Here is a 19,546-nt window from a genome sequence, read left to right on the forward strand (position 1 = left end):
GTCTTTCCAGGTTTTTCTGAAGTCAGCCTGTTCATCATTTCTTATAGCACAATAGTATTCCATTACATTCATATACCACAATTTGCTCAGCCATTCCCCAATTGATGGGCATCCTTTCAATTTCAATTCTTTGCCACCACAAAAAGAGCTGCTATGAATATTTTTGTACATGTGGGTCCTTTTCCCGTTTGTTTAATCTCTTTGGGATATAGCCCTAGAAGTGCTATTGCTGGATCAAAGGGTATGCACATTTTTATAGCCCTTTGGGCATAGTTCCAAATTGTTTTCCAAAATTTAACCACCTAATTTCTATGTGTACTGTTTTGCTCATCAAAAAACAAAAACAAAACAAAACAACACCATAACACAGCCTCTCAGAAAGCATGCCATTAGAATGAAATTGTAGTAGGGCACTTTAGATTAATAAGGGTGAACTGAAGTAGATGAAGATTAGGATAAACAGAATACCTCTGCTACAATTTGCAAACTTTGAGACAATAGCATCAGAGTCCAGCCATAACTATAATAGATAAGCAATGCTATTTATTAAAGTTACTTCTGCCAGTGTTCTTATCAAAACACGTTAGTGTACTCCTGATAAGACATGAAGGAAGGGAGCAGACAGAATAAATGGCACTTGTTTGAAAGGTATTACTGGAAGCTATCCATAACCAAGAGCTATGTACAATGAGAATGAATCTCCACTTTATTGGCCAGCACAATGAAATCGAGACATTTATCGTAAAGCCTTGAAAGTAACCTCTCTTCTTTGTGATTACCCAAGGGTTTACTCTCAATCCTGCGCAAATTGAAGAGCGCACCAGACCAGGAGGTGAGAATTCTTCTCCTGGGCTTGGATAATGCTGGCAAAACTACACTCCTGAAGCAGCTTGCATCTGAAGACATCAGTCACATTACACCTACACAGGTAAACGCATTCTGCTATGCAGTATTTTTGTTTCATGGTACACTGTGCCCTTTAGAAGAAGGAAGACTAAGGCATGAAAGATACGATAGAGAAACAGAACTTTTGTTTTCTAGCTCTTTCAATGCCCAATAACATTATTCTACAGCATCTAAAAGTAAATATTTACATTACCTGTATTCTGACCCAACATTCTATAGAATCCAACATTTTATTAATTGCAAGGCACATAATATTTTTACTAAAAAGAGAGGTGGGCCAGTGAAAGATAACAGCCCAAGCATTAAATCCATGAAATATTGAGTGGGATCCATGAAATATTTAAAGAATCAGAGGAAGGCTTCTAATGCTTTAGATGGATCTTTTATAGAGGGCTTACAAAAAGACATGGACAAGAATTACACAGGATAAAAGTCTATGGCTAGGTTTTCATTTGCACTGATGGAAATAACACTGAGGTTGTTTGAGAGCATGCATTTTTGAAGTATGCACAGGGTACTGTCAATACAAAATGAAGACCACCGCAGGCCCTGCCCCCAGTTTGTGCTCTAAAGCTAACCAAGATGAATCTAAAGGATAGGGAAATAGTGGGTGCTTAAGTAAATGAGGATTCTATGTTCTGTTTTGATCATTAAAAAAAACCTTTTAACACAGAGTCTCTCAGTAATAGGGCACTTTAAATTAATCAGGGTGAACTGAAATAAGTAAAGATTAGGATAGACAGAGTACCTAGAATACAATTTGCAAACCTGTTGAAACTTTGAGACAACATCCAAATCCAGCCATTACTATAATAATACAGGACAGAAAAACTCTAGTGAAGGTCTTTAAACCTCCTTCTCTACAGGAGCGGAAGAGGGAGAAAATTTTTAAGGAGAAAAATAACCTCCTCACTAAATACCTAGATTTATTGACTAGCAAGTGATCTATTGTTCTCAGTAACCTTGCAGTATTAGCATATATAAGAAAAAGAGTATTATAGACCTGATGTTATTCATTATTTCCCTTCTGGATAGTAAGATCTTGGGGCTGTGTTTTTACTGCTGTTGATGTGTGTACTTCATTGGACTAGTGAGCATTCTAGACTTGTAGCTTATTTCAGAAGAGTCACTGAGCTATCAGACAAGCAGTTTTAGAGCTTTTGAACGAGCTTTACAGTTCAAAGAATAATAAATTACACTAGTTTCTCCTGGAAAGGCTAAATAACACACTCTGGTGTGCCCTTGCAAGAAAATAAATGATAATTTTTATGAGTATTCAGAAAAAAACAAGGCACTCTTCTAAAACACAGACTCATGTTATACATCCTGACCTTCAGATTCCTATATATCTCTGTCTTTAGTTGATAGGTTTGGGCATTTATGTTCTATATTTGAAAGGAACATTACTAAGTGAACAGTTTTAGATAGCTTTGGTAAGTTGGCAGTTTTGGCAGGCAGTTAAAATGCATTCTCCATTTATTTACCCATTGTCTTCACACCTCTTGGTCAAATGTGTACTTATTTCTGTTCCATTCAGTATTTTATAGAAAAGGTGTCAACACCGTAAATTATACTCATGTGACTCTCTCCTCAGTAGTGGGGAATCTGGTAGCACCCTGTCCCTGATGTGGTGTGTCCTGGTCATAGATCTCAAGTATTGGTAGTGGCATGTAGCCAAATCTATCAGATGTTCATGAAGGAACTCCCTCCCTGTCCATTTCTATTAAGCAGGATGAAATTCCTATCCACTAGCGTCAAGCCTATAGACCAGATTTTAAAGTCTTGATTTTTCTGTGTCACTTATCAGAAAGATAATATATTCCTAATTATAAAATGTTATCCAAATCTTAAATTTTTGCTCATTTGTTCTCTCATTTGTCCATGATTTACTCATCTTCCGTTAGGCTCTCTATTGCAGTAACTCCTGAAAATCAGTATGTATTTCCAAGTTGACCAAAGATCCCTAAAAGAAGAACACAAACGATTCTTTTGGGATAGGAAGGCTTCTCCCTAACCACTACCCACAGCATGACTTCTCGCTTCAGAGTTTGAATGTGTGCTGTTTTAGCAGGACTCTAAAGCTCCACGGTCCTAGAATATGATTCAAGTGCAAATTCATTCTCCCCCATACATGGTAACCTAAGTTTAGCTCTTCCTATACCCTGTTTAATCCACTAGAAATCTTTCACTTTAAAGTATAATTAAAGAAATTGATCCTTCATACACAGCAGTTGTTCCTTTTTAAATTTAGCATTCTGTTCTGTGGAGTCGTCAGATTTAACCAGATTTCCAATACCCATTACCATTCTGGGATCTTCAGATAGCACTCTCTATGTTGCCTATCCTGTCCTGGCTCTCCCACCCTAGTAAACACTAGATATTCAATTCATTAATATTTATTAAACACCTACTATGGGCCAGATACTAATAACAAAAAGAGCCAGTCCCTGCCCTCAAAGTTACAATCTAATGGAGAAGACAGCACACAAAAGGAAGCTAAAAACTAGTGGGATTGAGAATGGAGCACCAGAAGGTGCCTGTCATGGGGCAAAGTTGTTCTGAGAAGTAGAAGCCAAGCGGGGCTGCTGATGGAAAGTGGAGTTACCAGGAAGGTTGTGACCCCTCTATAAGGGAAAGTTTTAGGAGTTTAATGCTCCACCCTCCAGCCTTCTAGTCAGAATGACAGTTTTGAGTGAGTTGAGAATGTGTAGAGTATAGGAATCTGAGTCATAGTGATGAGATTTCAGGTGATCAGTTTATCCTGGGATGTGGGAAAGAGCATGTTGTTCATTGGAGTGGAAGCCAAGCAGGGCTGTTGTTGGAGAATAGAGTATACAACAGTATATAAGTGTTCTGACTATGTCAGTTGCCGACTCTATCACATTGGTGAGGTAAACTGTATGTGAGCTAACTTTCTTCTCCTCCCTATCATTTTCATAAGAGATAATTTTCATTAGTCCTGTGTCCATCTCTGTCAATACCCCTGAGAAGTGGGAGATGACAAAGCTGTTAAATATGACCTTGTTAGCAATATGATCTCACAGCCTAATTTAACTAGGTGTTTTTGCCTTTTTTCTGTTCCAGGGCTTTAACATCAAAAGTGTGCAGTCACAAGGTTTTAAGCTGAATGTATGGGACATTGGTGGACAGAGGAAAATCAGGCCATACTGGAGGAATTATTTTGAAAATACTGATGTACTTGTAAGTACTGCCTACTCTTGCATAAATTCTTGCACAGCCTTTCCTGCTGTGTGCTAGGAACATTAACACTCTAATGTTTTCATTGTCAGTATTTCCACTGCCATAGCGTTAATCATCATGAACTTATTAGCAGGGCCAGCAGAAGACTGGAGATTGTGAAGCAAGCATCTTGGAACAGCTTTTATAAGATACTTTATTGTTGCTTGGTAACAATATCATGCCCTTCCACACCTTGGGCAAGTAAACTATTTATAAACATACTCCAGTGATTTGAGCAGCAAAATAAAACTTAAAAGATCCCAGAATGTCATTAACTATGATCACCAAAATGAAGTTCAGAGGCTCTTTTCACCCTTCTCTAAAATGGGAGAAGCTTTGCTTCATATGATTACTATGAGAATTAATTTTTCATTATATTGGGATATATAATAATGTCAAAACAGTAAACATTGCTATTATAAAGTCAAATCAACAAATATTAATTGTGTACCTACTACATGTAAGGCATTATTGTAAGACCCATACCATAATCTGGCTTTTTGTGGAGAAAACTTATCTGGCCTAGATGCCAAATTGGATGTCTGAGTTGGTATGGAAAAAAAAGGCTGACTAGGGGGGAAAAAAGACCTAGGAGGAAAAATAAAAACTTTCTAAGAAAGAAAACTGTGCTCTTCACCTCAGGAAACCAGTAACTAACATACCCACAGTATGCATTCTTATATTTGTTTTATTAAACATCTAAGTATTATTCTTAAATTGTACTAAAAGTGCACAGTAGATTAAAAGGAGAGAGGTTGTAGAGAGAAACAAAGCTTATATTAGGTCCTTTGCCAGGTATAAGACATAGTAAGGAAAATTCTAGAAGGTGGGTTGTATAAGTCTACAGATATTTGTCAGGCTCCCAAAGGAGAGCTCTGAAATTTCCTGGCACTTGGGTAAGAATTTAAGAGCTAAGTAGATCTAACAGCTAGTAGGCAGGATGCAAAGATGAGGTAATGTGATCACAGATGCAACATTTTGTATAAACCATATGTACCCAGCAAGCTATGTATATTTGAGCAAAAATCAGTTCAGCACAGCACCACGAGGGAATTCTTTCTCTGCAACATCAGGCAGCCAGTGCAAGGCTGCATCTTGGATTTAGACTCAACCTTGTATTGTTCCGCTGTCTTTGAGACCTTGGTTATCAGCAAGTCCCTAGAGCTAGACTACACAGCACCACTTTGCCAGACTTATTGCAGCACTTAGGAGTGCAGCTTTTTGTTTGTTTGCTTTAAATTCTTTACTTCTTGAGTTAGGAAAACCTTTTTCCAAACTGTTTGCTAATTCAGACAGTTTCAAGATATTTCCAACTGGAAGGACACCACAGGGAATTAGATAGCATCTTGGTAGCCTAAAAGGGTTAACACAACTCCTAAATGTAGCCCAAGTTATTCCCAAGGGAGGATCAAAAGCATGAGGTGCATCTGGTTCATGTTTTTCTAACTCTAGAGAAGATGAGAGATAAAAGGTGTGGTAGAAGTAATGGGCAGATAGATACAGCTTTTCAAGATCATTAGAAAGCACAGAAATACATACCACTGCAGTTTCTCAAGATACAGCCTTGTGTGACAAAGCTCCATTGATTTTTATTTTTAAACATAACCTAAAGTGATTGCTTCATCATTCTATAACCAAATCAAACCATTTTCTATTCATCTCTGCTGAGAACTCTCAGATAAGCCTCAAATCCTCTGAAACAAGTGATTTCTACACTACAACAAACAGTGGACATGTGCTGGTGTGGAATAGATAGGAAAGTTTGTAGAACTCTACAGATAATCCAGAAACCTCATTTCAGTCAATAGCTTCAGTATCCTTCCTCAAAACTTTTGCCCCACTACTAACAAATGTGTTTCACAAATGTGCCTACCCTCATGGTGGAGAGATGTTTATGAGCAGCAAAATGGCCAAAAGGTGGCAGCAGTAGGGCGGAAGAGGTAAAACAAAAGAACCTTCAATTCATTGACTAAATGATTAGTCCTTGGATAATGGAGTTGGATAAACTTAGGGGAGTCCATATCACATCAGACAAAAATCTTTTTCACCGATCCTTCTTCCCATGATCAAATAGAACTTCAAAGTCATTTCCTAGAAGTCATGTGCACTTAACTTTGCATAAGGCAACATTCCAAGTATCAGGATTTTAGAATAGGGCTAATAATTTAGTTTATCCTGGTCTATGCTATTTTAACATCAAGACTAGAAGAGTACTAAAGCTTCTATTTTCTCTGATTCTTTGATTCTGAAAACAGGATGCTTTGTTTTAGTTGGTTATGAGTTTGTGTTTTATGTGCTTAGATTTACAGATAACAAAAAATAGATCATATCACGAGGCAGTTGCATTTTCCTATAAGTGGCAATGTTTCACAAGGAGATGGACATTTTTAAAAGAGGAAATCTGTGGGGAAGAAAAAAGCAAAATGCTGAAGAAAAGCAAAATGAACCCACCAGATAAGCCTGTCCATTGTTTTTCATTTGACCCATTTCTGAGTAAACAAGGTAGCTGTTTTATAGGCTTCTCCTTGGGAATATTGTACAATAATTTCCAAATGTTATTGAAAGTGATTTGAGAGATAAGCCAAACGCTATGAAAAGCATGTATAGATTGAGGGAAAATATGGCTGCTTTTGAAAACATACTTGCCATAGCACAGAAGTGGGTTTTTTTGGGCTATTTGTATAAAATACCAACTAGCTGTAAATCAGTGCCAAAGCTTTGCTCTTGTTTTCATTCAGCCTCAGAACTTGCCAGTCAGTTATGCTTTACTTGGAGTCAGCATTCTGGATTTCTCTTGGGACCTTATCTCTCCACTTTTTAGAACCCTTCAGCAACTCCACATAATATTTGAGATGGACTATAAATATTTTGTCTTTGTCTTCTTATACCTTTTAGGCAAGCGCATTTTCCTCCTCTGTGATTTGGAGAGGGAGGGCAATTAGTAGCTAATACCGTCAATATGAGTCATCGATATGATGTGACAGCCTAATACAATCTTAGGCTGCATTAAGAGATGTATGCCATCCTGGATTGAGAAGATAATGGTCTCACCATACTCTGTCTTCATCAGACCACATCTGGAATACTATTTTCAGCTATGAGAGCCACATCTTAAGAAGGACATTGATAAAACTACTGATAATTCAAAGAATGTTTAGCCAGAAGAATACACATCTTTTTTTTAATGAATTAATTTATTTTTTAGTTTTCAGCATTCACTTCCACAATATTTTGTGTTCCAAATTTTCTCCCCATTTTTCCCCTTCCCCTGCCCCAAGACAGCATGCATTCTAAATACCCCTTCCCCTGATCTGCCCTCCCTTCTATTACCCCCACTTCTTTTATCCCCTTCCGCTTCTATTTTCCTGTAGGGCAGGATAGATTTCTATATTCCATTGCCTGTATATCTTATTTCCCAGTTGCATGTAAAAACAATTTTTAACATTTGTTTTTAAAACTTTGGGTTCCAAATTCTCTCCCTTCCTCCCTGCCCACCCACCCTCATTGAGAAGGCAAGCAACTCAATACAGGTTATACATGTGTAGTCATGTAAAACACTTGCATAATAGCCATGTTGTGAAAAACTAACTATATTTCCCTTCATCCTATCCCACCCCCCATTTATTCTATTCTCTCCTTTGATCCTGTCCCTGCTCAAAAGTGTTTGCTTCTGATTACCCCCTCCCCCAGTCTGCCCTCCCTTCTATCACCCTCCCCATCTCTTATCCCCTTCCCCCCTATTTTCCTGTAGGGTAAGATAGATTTCCAGACCCAGTTGAGTATGTATGTTATTCTCTCCTTAAGCCAAATCCAATGAGAGTAAGATTCATTCATTCCCTCTCACCTCCCCTCCACAGTAAAAGCTTTTTCTTCCATCTTTTATGTGAGATAATTTACCTCATTCTGCCTCTCCATTTCTCCTTCTCCCAGTACAATCCTCTCTCACCCCTTAATTTTATTTTTTAGGTATCATCCCTTCATAAAGAATACAAATCTTAAAGGGCACATGATGACTCTCTTCAAGTATTTAAATTACTGTCATGTGGAATAGGTGTTGGATTTGTTCAGCTTGGTCCCAGAACCAGGAAAAATGGGTAAAAATTGCGAAGGGGAAAGTTGGTTTAAGGAGAAACTTGATAACAATTAGAGCTATTGGAAAGAGGAATGGACTGCCTTGGCAAATAGTGGGTTCCCCTCATTAGCAGTCCTTAAGCAAAGAGTAGATGACCACTTGCTGAAATGTGTTAAGAGAGATAATTCTTTCATGTATGGCTTAAGACTAGATGGTTGTTGAGGACCCTTTTCAGTTTTGAAATTCTGTGACTCTTATTTTTTCCTTTATCTGTCACCTGCGTAAGACCTTTTAGGCAGCCTTTTCTACTAGGGACATCCTCCTCCTCAAGTCACTGTTGTTGTGATGTCTTCTCATTTTTCATATTCTACTTTCTGGCACACTGCTTAGATGAAGTCCATCTCAATCTATTTTAGAACCCAAAATAACAGTAAAACCAAATCCATGTTACATGGTTACTCATTTCTAACATAAAGATGGCTACCATCCCAATATGTTCACTTCCTTTCTACATAAGGTATTTATACACTCCTGTAACATAGAAATTATGAGCCTCTGAGTTAGAAGTACCTTTGAATCTCATGTTCTTCATTAACTTGTGAGTCATTCAACATTTCTGAGGTAATCACTATGAATAGAGGAGAGTATTGTATCTGGTTGGACTTTTTTTGATATTTTATAATAATAATCAGACCTTAGATTTCTGAGGCCCAGAACATTCTCTGTGCCTTTCTTCTTTCTTTGTTTCTCCCTGAAAAAAAAAAATGAAGGTATAAATGTTCTTGGGAGCAAAAATTATTTCTGCATTGGTTTTAGAATAAACTTCATTTCTGACACAGTTTTTAGCTGTGGGTGCCTGACTGACAGAGCATTCAGCAGAAAAATTTTACTTGGTTTTGTTTTAGAAGGGAGTTTGGTTTGGCGCAACACAGAATTTGATACACACACAGATTGCCTTGTGCAGGCATGTTTATGTAGTTTACTGCTACTAAAGGTGTTAGTTTTAATATTGGTTTCTTTTGTTGAAGAGTACTTTTATAGGAGATTTGTCTTTCTTGCATTATTTTAATTGTAATTTGTAATTGTTTAAAAAAAGTTCTAGATTAGTAATGTATATATTGAATTCCAAATCCTCTTTTACCAACAGCTGAGCTTTCCCCAAAATTTTTCTAGTTGTCTATCCCTTATCCCTTGAGCTAGACAAGCTAGATTTTTTATGTAAATGTGAAATGTACGTGGGCAACTTCCTTCATCATATACATTAACTCCAAGAATATTGCCTGTGTGATACAGTTAGGAGGAGATCTGTCTATATTCATTTTTACATATCTCAAAACATACCACCACACTTACCCTAAGACTTCTCCTAGCTTTCATGACCTCCTAGATATTGGTGTTTGGGAAGAGAGATTTTCTAGAAATTTTCTGTTTTCTTTTGCTTCCATAAGTGAAGTGAGGGCTACCACCCTGGATGTCTCAATGCAAGGCTGAACTGATACCTACTGCTCACTTCTAGAAGCAGCACTGTATTTTTCCATCTCTGCTAACTAAAGTAACCCCATTCCTATTTCTTTTATAGATATATGTTATTGATAGTGCAGACAGAAAACGATTTGAAGAGACGGGTCAGGTAAATAATTCTTCTGTCCAAATATTTGCAAAATGACTGATTTTCCACTAATTTACTTTGTTAAATGTTTGAGGGTTAGGGAGCTTTTTTTTTTTAAACTTCGACAATTCAAACAAAATAGTCCTTGTGGCAGTTAGGCAAAAATAGAAGTTGATTCAAAGACTCTTAGTTGAGGTCTTTACAACAAAAATGAATCAGATAAAACAGTTAAGACATTAGTAAATGAAATTTAACATGAAGACTAAAACCTCTGCAGGTTCTCTTCTAGGTCTGTTAAAAATGAGGTAAAAAAGGATCTTGATTTGTTTTTATTTACATCTTTTAACGTTAATTGTCCTTGGGGTAACTCAAAAAATTTTTACAGGAATTATAAGAAATGTATAACTCAAGTAGGCTGCCCTTGGCTTCAAGCCAAGTAACCAAGTATGTCTTAAACCCTATCTTGTTCCTAAATATATAATGCACAGAACTTATATGGCATAGTATGTGTACACACTTTTTAAAGTGAAAGGGCATATATAAAATGGATGTAGACTGTTTTTCCCCCTCTATTAAATGGAGCTGAAATGCTCTCTTTACTAGTCCACTAGTTCGCTAGTCTTTTTAGAGAGGTAAGACTCAGACATTAGTATAGGGCCACCAGCCTGTTTTATAGTCTCATCCTATGTCTGATAAGCTTCTGGGTACAGTTATTCCCATGACTTCTGGTAGCTTTTCCTCTTCTCTAGGAATTAAATCAAGAATTCTCCATACATTTTGAAACTGTCTACCATAGCATAGTGACTTAACATCATTATTTATTTGAGCCAGAACTAAACAGGAGAACTGTGTCTTATCTTGATTAAAGGTCTTTATATTATCAACCTCATGAACCATCTAGCTCCCTTACAAATGATTTTTCAGTAGCTAAACTCTATGTGAAATGTGGTTATTTGCAATTAGATTTATGCATGCCTTCCTGGCAAAGAATTACTGCAGATAGAACCAACCTGCAATTGGACTACCCTCACACCCCATACCTAAATACAGGAACTTTGCCAAGTGGGCTCATGAAACTTAGTGACAACATAGACGATATACATGATATGGATGTACATGTTTTCCATAGGAGATAGTGATTAAAACAGTCAGCCTCTAAAGGAGGTACTTATTTTAGTCTAAATTCATAGGCTTTCCAGAAAGGCGGCTTATCAGTTATAGACTTGATGTAAGGCTGGATTCTTCAGCAGTATAATCTCAGTATACTCAGTTATAATATAATATAATATAATATAATATAATATAATATAATATAATATAGTTATATGTTAATAATATAATTAATAATTATATTAATAATAAATATGAATGATAAATGGTTATATAATTATACTATAATATTCAGTTTAGGAAGATTCAAGGACATCGCTTATTCTAAACACTTTTTAAAATTTGAAATTTCTTTTAACTTCCCTTGACTAATATTCAAATGCAAAAAGAAAAGAAAATTGAAAATGAACCAATAAAACACAAACTATAGATATAACCATAAATGTGTCATTTTAGCAATATTTAAAAGAAACAAAAGGCATATATATTAATATTAATACAGTAGTATCAGAATTATCTTGTTTAGTTTTGCGCCCCTTTTTGAATCTCTCTCCTGTATATCTAAATGTTTATTAGAGGTAAAGTTAGGTTGGACAGAGTCAAGTGTGGATTTTCACCTCCTTTTCTAAAATTATGCAGGAACTGGCTGAATTACTGGATGAAGAAAAGCTAAGTGGGGTCCCTGTGCTCATCTTTGCTAACAAGCAGGATTTGCTCACCGCAGCCCCTGCCTCAGAGATTGCAGAAGGACTGAACCTACACACGATTCGAGACAGGGTCTGGCAGATCCAGTCTTGCTCAGCCCTTACATCAGAAGGAGTACAGGTGAGAGGACTAGGAAGCACAGTGATTCTCAGAGAATATCTGAGTGGAGGAAGCTAGGAAATTAAGGTCCCTTGGCAGACAGGCAATCTACTCCTATATCCGAAGGTCACATTAATAGTTTTTAAAATATTTCTGCTTTGCAACCAACAGTAGTATCAATTTGATATGCCAGAAGCACAATTTGAAGCAAGTGACTAAAGACTGTTAAAAAATATATATTGACATAGTAGAGTCATCAAGAGTTGTATGCCTGTGTGACTCTGGGCAAGTCACTTAAGCCCAATTGCCTAAAAACAACAAAAAACAAAAAAACAAAAAAATTTTTTTTTAAAAGTTGTATGCATTGGTTGACCAGACAATTTTCTTTCTTCTGCTCTTCTCTTTGGTGTCTTTCCTGTTACTACTGCTTGGTTTCCCCACTGGGAAGCCTCTAATAGCTTGTTTTATACATAAGATTTGCATACATTATATTCATTCTGTTAATTTGAAGAATCAAACAACTGTCAACCAAGAACCTATATCCCCAAAGAGTAGTTAATTGTTCCAGTCTCTGATACTCCCACAAGATAGCATTACAATCAGTCAGTCAGTTAACAATATACACCAGGTACCTCTAGGATTGAGTATTTGTCTTAAAGCCCTGAGGAGTTGAGACATCTCTGCCTTTTCAACATTTGGTCCGCTTAACAGGGTCTATAGTTACTGCTTACTTGGTATATACCAGTGCTACAGAAGTCTGGGACAGCAGCGCTTGAGTATTGTGTTAGATTTCACTATCCTTAAAAAACTTTTGGTCTCTCTAATTGTGTGACATCTGTTTCTAATTAGATAACCTGTTTGCTTTTCTCAGAACTTGACATGTTGGGATAAGAGGCTAAGATTCTATACCTGATCAGTGTTCTGCAGCCTCTTTCCATTTCCCTTCTGATCTTATTCTTCTTCCCTTTCACCCAAGGCATTTAACATTGATTTGTCTTAAAACTGCTTGGCAGACTTTATCTTAAGCAAAATAGTCACTTCCTAGAATTGTCTCCATTCTTCCTTATGGTTTGCTACTTGCTTTTTTGTTGTGATACACAGGCAGCATCTAACCCTGCTGCACCTCTTTTGGGCTTCTAAGTTTGAAGGGAGACTCACTCCGCATGAGGCAAGTGACCATAGCAATCAACAAAGACAGACTAATCACTCCTGAGTGCTGACCTCCTTTTACCTTAACAAAACTGTCCTCTCCTACTCCACCAGCAGGGGAGAGCACTAATTCTAGTCACAATTTATTTGGGCCTCCTCCAGTCATTCTGAAGCTCTCTGGGCCTCCATCGCTTTCTGAAAATCTGCACCTTAATTTTTAATAATTTTTTCAACACGTTTTTAAGCTATTCTGATGGTTATAGTTCAATCTAAACAGTGTATGAGTAAGTGAACATATGATAAATTGGTTTAACAACCCATGGTTATCTTAAAAAAAAAACTAATACATTGGTAGCTATCTTTATTCATTAGTGTGGATAAAGCATGGGAGATGATAGCAATCTTTCCTACATTTAAAATTATGAAATTTTTAGGCCTGGAAAGAATATTGGTGATAAGTTCATCTAATCTTCTGATTTTACAAACGAAGAAACTGAAGTCAAGAAGGGGCTTACCCAAGCTCACATGGTTAGGTGATAATAGACCTGACACTAAAACCTTGGTCTCTTGACTCTCAGCTAGAGTTCCTTCCACTCTACCAGTTTTGAGTTGCTGCTGTCTCTGCAGGGCTTCTTTTCTCACAGAATAGTCCACAACACCAGTTTACTCTATCCTGGAGTTTGAAGAACAAGAAGATGGAGTTATGTAAATAGATTTTAGAAGCAAATGATAAGTAACGTAGCTGTAATCTCTTTTCATTTGGATAGAATATAGGAGGTGTGGAAAGCAAAACAGGAGTTAAATAGTAAGGTTCTTGTTCCTTTTGCCTGAGAAAGGAAAGGGAGAGATTTTTAGAAGTACTCTGAGGAATAGAATTAGAATTAGACTGGAAAGGCATAGCTTTAGAGCACTCTGAATCACTCTCTCGTTTATCTTTACTTCTCCTTCCTCTTTCCCATAATTGGCCAGGGGTAAATTATAGAGTGTGCTCTCTTCCCTTGACTTTGAAATCATGACGGAGAAATTCAGTACCTTTTGGTGTACAGCATGTTAGAAATTATAGGCAGCTGAGCATACCAGATGGGTGGAAAGATAGAATAATTTAAATGGAACACAAGAACAAGAATATGCCAGAGTGGTACTGTTTTGATAAGAGGAAACTTCTCAGAGCAGGACCTTCAGGAACCAAGTTCACAGGAAAAGACAGCACAAGAGACCCAAGAAAGAACTATGAACAAGAAAAATAATGACTTTATATAGAGAAAGAATAGTTTGAAGGTCACTTAATTAGTTTAGTAGATAGTACCATGGTGTATAGAATTGGGTAGTTAAGACTGGGATTTCAAGGTTAATGAGATTAGATTATGGTTAATAGAATGATATAAATTTAGAGAATTTAACCATTATTTGAAATGGGTTATTTAATAAAAATGTTTAAAAAGGGAATCTGATGTCTGTTGTCCCTTAATATTAACCTTTTGGGATTGAAGAAAGGTCATTGACAGTTTTCTGTAAAAAGCATATTCATTGTGTCATACTAGGTCACCTTGACCCTTCCCTCAGGTAATGCCCCTGACCTAAACTTTTTGCCCATTCAGTCATTTTCTTGTTTTCCACTTTGCCAAGTCACGTAAGTCATTTAATTCCCTTCTGGCTTTGCTCATTAAAATTGTGGACCTTTAATGCTTTTGTTCATCAAGCCTGAAGCTTATTGTGTTTAAACATTTTAGTAGGAAAAGATCTATAAAGTTTAGTAACTTGTGTTAGTGGATACACTTTGAGACACTGTTATTGTGTAAAGTGTCCTGTTTATTCTTCCCCTGAAAAGCTAGCCTTTAATACTGGTTGCCTAATAACAGCCACAAAGAAGACCAGACAATAAGTGGGTCAGGTAACATTGCCAAACACAGGTCTCATGACCCCAAAGGCCTATGTGAAGGCCAGAAAAAATGGTAACCTACAATCTCTATCTGTTATAGCTCTTTGAAGACATTATCTCTCTAATTGTATCCCTTGTGTCTTTTGTAGTATAATGTGCTTTCAAAAAGACCTGTCTTATTCTAACAAATTATGGCCATATTGGAGTGAGAGGAAAAGCAAAAAAAAAAAAAATGAAATGGGGCAGCTGGTGGTGCAGTGGATAGAGCTTTGGCCTTAGAGTCAGGAGGACCTGCGTTCAAATCTGGTCTCAGACAAGTCACTTAACCCTGATTGCCTCACCAAAAAAAAAATGTGGAGTGAAAGGGACATTTTACATGTTGGATCCTAAGCCACCCTCCCCATTGGACTCAGTTGGAATTGGGTAGATCATATCATTAGTTTGTAATAGTAAAAAAAAAAGGTGAATGCTGTGTTTTGGTTAAAAAAGGGTGGGATGGTGAGATGGAATCCTGGGCCTTGCTCTCCTGATATTATCAAGGAAAGTACATGCAGTGCCTCCAGAAAAAGAAGTAAGGTGTATTGTTCAACAGCATCTTTTCTGGGTGATGAAATTGACTTTTGAGGGCTTTGATCTAGGTCTGAACTGCTTTTGCTTTTCCTGATTTATGATGACTGTGATCTGGGGCTGTCACAGAAATAAGGCAAGTTTTTATGGGAAATTGTCAAGAGCAAAAGGAGGTGGAGGAGACAGGAAGTAGGGAGAGAACATTAGTCCTGAAACACTGTTCTCACTGACAGTCCTGTGGCCCAGAGGAGAGGTCATAGGAGACCCAGTTATGTCAAGTAAATGAGGGTTGAAAGAGAAGAAACTATTCCTAAAGACATTGGATCTGGAACTATTTCTTATCTTCTTTATAAAGATGCTTAAGCTAGATGCCAGGGAGGCTTTCCCAATTCATGACATTTAGCATAGGAACTTCTTGCTTTCTTTCTTTTCTGATGCTGCTTCTTTGGATGTTTTGGAAATAAGGAACAAATGATCTAAATTAGAGCCAGCCAGAAATGCAATAAAAGCAGCCCTTTGTCAAGTTTTCTCTTTCCACAAATTAGACTTGCATCTTAAACTAAAGCACCCCTGACTGTTCATCCTTGTCTCTCTTCTCAGAGACTGAAAGTTTTGGCCTAAGTCTGTGGTCAAGTGGTTCTAGGAAGCAGTATCTGATAACACAGACCCACATCAGTTTCATTCACATTTAGACCCCAGAGGTCCAAATAATTCTGAACTTTAGCATATGGCAATCCATGCTCACCCCACCAAAATCAACTTTTCTTTTCTGAATTCATCCATTCTTGATTCTTTTTTGCTAATTCTTATGACCAGAGCCTACATAGATATCTATTTTATTGAGATTATCATATGGATACTTTGGTATTAGGAAGAATCATAGCACTCTTGACATTGGTATGTGATCCATACTTTAAAATCAGTTTTGCAGATAAACACAAATTATTCACTAGCTTATAGTTTTTTCTTTTTCTTTAAGTGATTCTTTCTTCACTTTCCCAAGCATAAGCTAGTATTTTAATTTTTCTTCATTTACATGTAAAAACAATTTTTGACATTCTTTTTTTGAATTTTGAGTTTCAAATTCTCTCCCTTCCTTTCTTCCCTCTCTCCTCCTTGAGAAGACAAGCAATTTGCTATTTATTATATATGTGCAGTCATGTAAAATATTTCCATGCTAGCTATGTTATAGAAGAAAACAGACAAAAAACCCAATAAAAATAAAGTTTAAAAGGCATGCTTTGATCTGCATTCAGACTCCATCAGTTCTTTCTCTGGAGGTAGATAAAATTTTTCATCATAAGTCCTCTGGAATTGTCATGGATCATTGTATTGCTGAGAATAGAGAAGTCATTCACAATTGATTGTTGTGCGATATTGCTGTTACTGTGTGCAGTGGTTTCCTGGTTCTGCTCAATTCACTTTGCATCAGTTCATGTAAGTCTTCTCAGGTTTTTCTGAAAGCATCTTGCTCATCATTTCTTTTTTTCTTTTCTTTTTTGGTGAGGCAATTGGGGTTAAGTGATTTGCCCAGGGTCACACAGCTAGTAAGTGTCAAGTGTCTGAGGCCACATTTGAACTCAGGTCCTCCTGACTCCAAGGCTGGAGCTCTATCCACTGCACCATCTAGCTTCCCCTATCATTTCTTATAGTACAATAGTTTTCTACCACAACTTGTTCGGCTATTCCTCCAATTGATGGACATCCCTTTAATTTCCAATTCTTTGCCACCACAAAAAGAGCTGCTATAAATATTTTTCATACAAAGAGGTTGTTTCCCCCCACCTCTCTTTTTTTTAATCTCTTTGGATACAGACCTGGTAGTGCTATTGCTGAGTCAAAGGGTATATACAGTTTGATAGCCCTTTAGGTATAGTTCCAGATTCCTTTCCAAAATGGATGGATCAGTCCACAACTCGCCAACGATGCATTAGTGTCCTGGTTTTCCCAAATCTCTTTCAACATTTGTGATTTTCCTTTTCTGTCATATTAGCCATTCTGATAAGTGAGTGAGATAGCACCTCAGAATTGTTTTAATTTGCATCTCTCTAATCAATAGGGTTTTGATTTCTTCTGAAAATTGCCTGTTCATATCCTTTCACCATTTATCAATTGGGGAATGACTTTGTACTCTTACAAATTTGATTCAGTTCTCTATATATTTGAGAAATGAGACTTTTATCAGAGAAACTGGTTGTAAAAAAAAAGTTCCCAAGTTTCCTGCTTTCCTTCTAATCTTGGCTGCGCTGGTTTTATTTCTGCAAAAACTTTTAAATTTAATACAATCAAAATTATCTATTTTATTTCCCATTATACTCTTTTGTTTGGTCAGAAATTCTTCTCTTAGCCATAGATCTGACAGGTAAACTACTCCATGCTCCCTAATTTGCTTATGATATCACCCTTTGTGTCTAGATCATGTGTCCATTTTGACCTTATCTTGGTATATACTGTGAGATGTTGATCTATACCTAGTTTCTGTCAAACTGCATAAGCCAGTATAAAAATAAAATTTGAATTCTTTATTGAAGGCCTGATATTATTTGTTATTGGCCCCAAGTCCCTTGGTTATCAGCAAAGCAGTTTTAAACTCTGGGCTTTTTTGTCGGAGAGGAGAATGGAGCACATAGGGATCTGTTTTTGAACTTCCTACCTCAGAAGATGAGATGTGGCTGCCTGTTGTGTGTGTTGTAAACAGAAGTATGTCAGTATTGCCTGAAGCTGCTTCTTAACCCAGGGCTTCTAATGATGCCATGGGAGAGGCCACATTTCTATAAACAAAGAGGCTGTGCTCCTTATTCTCTTATAATGTGACAGTGCAATCATCATGGCTCTAAAGAAGTCCTACCTACCTGTAGCTTTTGATACTTCTACCAACAATGAGAAAATTATATGTGGTTCTGAGAGCACACATTAAAAGATCAGGACAGTCAAAGACCCCTCTCCTCTAAGAAGCTCAAGATGTGATGGAAAGCCACTGTTGGACCACACCCATACATATCCATGTTTTTCTAGGGCCCTTCTATTACAGAGAATGATGTGGTGATTTGGTGAAATTCACTTCTTTTTTTCCTTTGGACTCAAAGCTTGAGACTAAAGCTTCATATGTGTAGAGGCTTGATGACATCTCTTTGTGGTCTGTTTTGTTGAAATGAAGAAAACCCATTCAGCTCTAGAAAGAGTGGGAAACAGGGAGACTCATTGTTATTTGGGAGGGGGGAGGCAAATGTGAAGAAAATTACTTAAACCTGTTTTAAATTAAGGCATAGCTGCTAGGTAATGCCATGGAGCTATTTCCAACTTTTGGAAACACAGTTCAAATTCACCTTACCTCACTGCAAGTAAATGGCTTTAATAGACCTGAATCTTAAACTAAAGCATTGTAGCAATTTCTTTTTATTTAATTAAATTTTATTTTATTTTCAAGTCCGTATTCTTTGCCTTCCACCTTTCCTCTCCTGCCCATCAATTGAAAAAGGAAAAAAAACAAAACTTTTTACAAACATGTAAAGTCAAAGCAAAACAAATTCCAGAATAGGCCATGTCTCTTCCCCCTGTATCCCTCCCCACCCCACCCCCACCAAAGTCTCAGTCTGCACTCTCAAGCTATTACCCCTCTATCAGGAGGTAAGTAGTAGGTTTCATCATGAGTCCCTTGGGCTTGTGGTCAGTCATTGTGCTGAGCAGAGTCCTTAAATCTTTCAAATTTGTTTTTACAAAACTGTTGTTAATTATTTAATTGTTCTTTGAATTCTGCTTAGTTCACTTTGCATCAGTGCACTCCATCTTTTTAGGTTTCTCTAAAACTATTGTTGTTCATTTGTTTCAGCCATGTCTGACTCTTTGTGACCCTTTCATCTTAAAGCCAGCACAATAGTATTCCATCATTCATGCGCCATAAGTTGTTCAGCCATTCCCAATTGATAGGTAACCCCTATTTCTCTTCCTTTGCCACCGTAAAAAGAGCTGCTCTACATGTTTTTGTATGTATACTTTTTTTCTTTTTTGTGAGGCAATCAAGGTTAAGTGACCTGCCCAGGGTCACACAGCTAGTAAGTGTCAAGTGTCTGAGGCCAGATTTGAACTCAGGTCCTCCTGATTCCAGAGCTGGTGTTGTGTCATTTGTGCCACCTAGCTGGCCCTGTATACTTTCTTTCCTCTTTCTTTTATATCTTTGAGAATATAGACCCTGGGGCAGCTAGGTGGCACA

General features: G+C 37.2%; 1 protein-coding gene across 1 annotated transcript in view; it reads left to right on the plus strand.

The window, feature by feature from the left end:
- Window positions 1–19,546, plus strand: part of ARL3 (ARF like GTPase 3) — a 30,213-nt gene that overhangs the window by 6,458 nt on the left and 4,209 nt on the right. Inside the window, exons 2-5 of the mRNA XM_020967577.2 lie at window positions 785–928; window positions 3,991–4,107; window positions 9,798–9,848; window positions 11,577–11,762. Of these exons, the coding sequence (XP_020823236.1) occupies window positions 785–928; window positions 3,991–4,107; window positions 9,798–9,848; window positions 11,577–11,762 (498 nt within the window). The remainder of the gene's footprint in view (window positions 1–784; window positions 929–3,990; window positions 4,108–9,797; window positions 9,849–11,576; window positions 11,763–19,546) is intronic.

Source organism: Phascolarctos cinereus, unplaced genomic scaffold, assembly GCF_003287225.1.
Source record: "Phascolarctos cinereus isolate Bilbo 61053 unplaced genomic scaffold, phaCin_HiC Scaffold_3;HRSCAF=262, whole genome shotgun sequence".
Lineage (NCBI taxonomy): Eukaryota > Metazoa > Chordata > Mammalia > Diprotodontia > Phascolarctidae > Phascolarctos > Phascolarctos cinereus.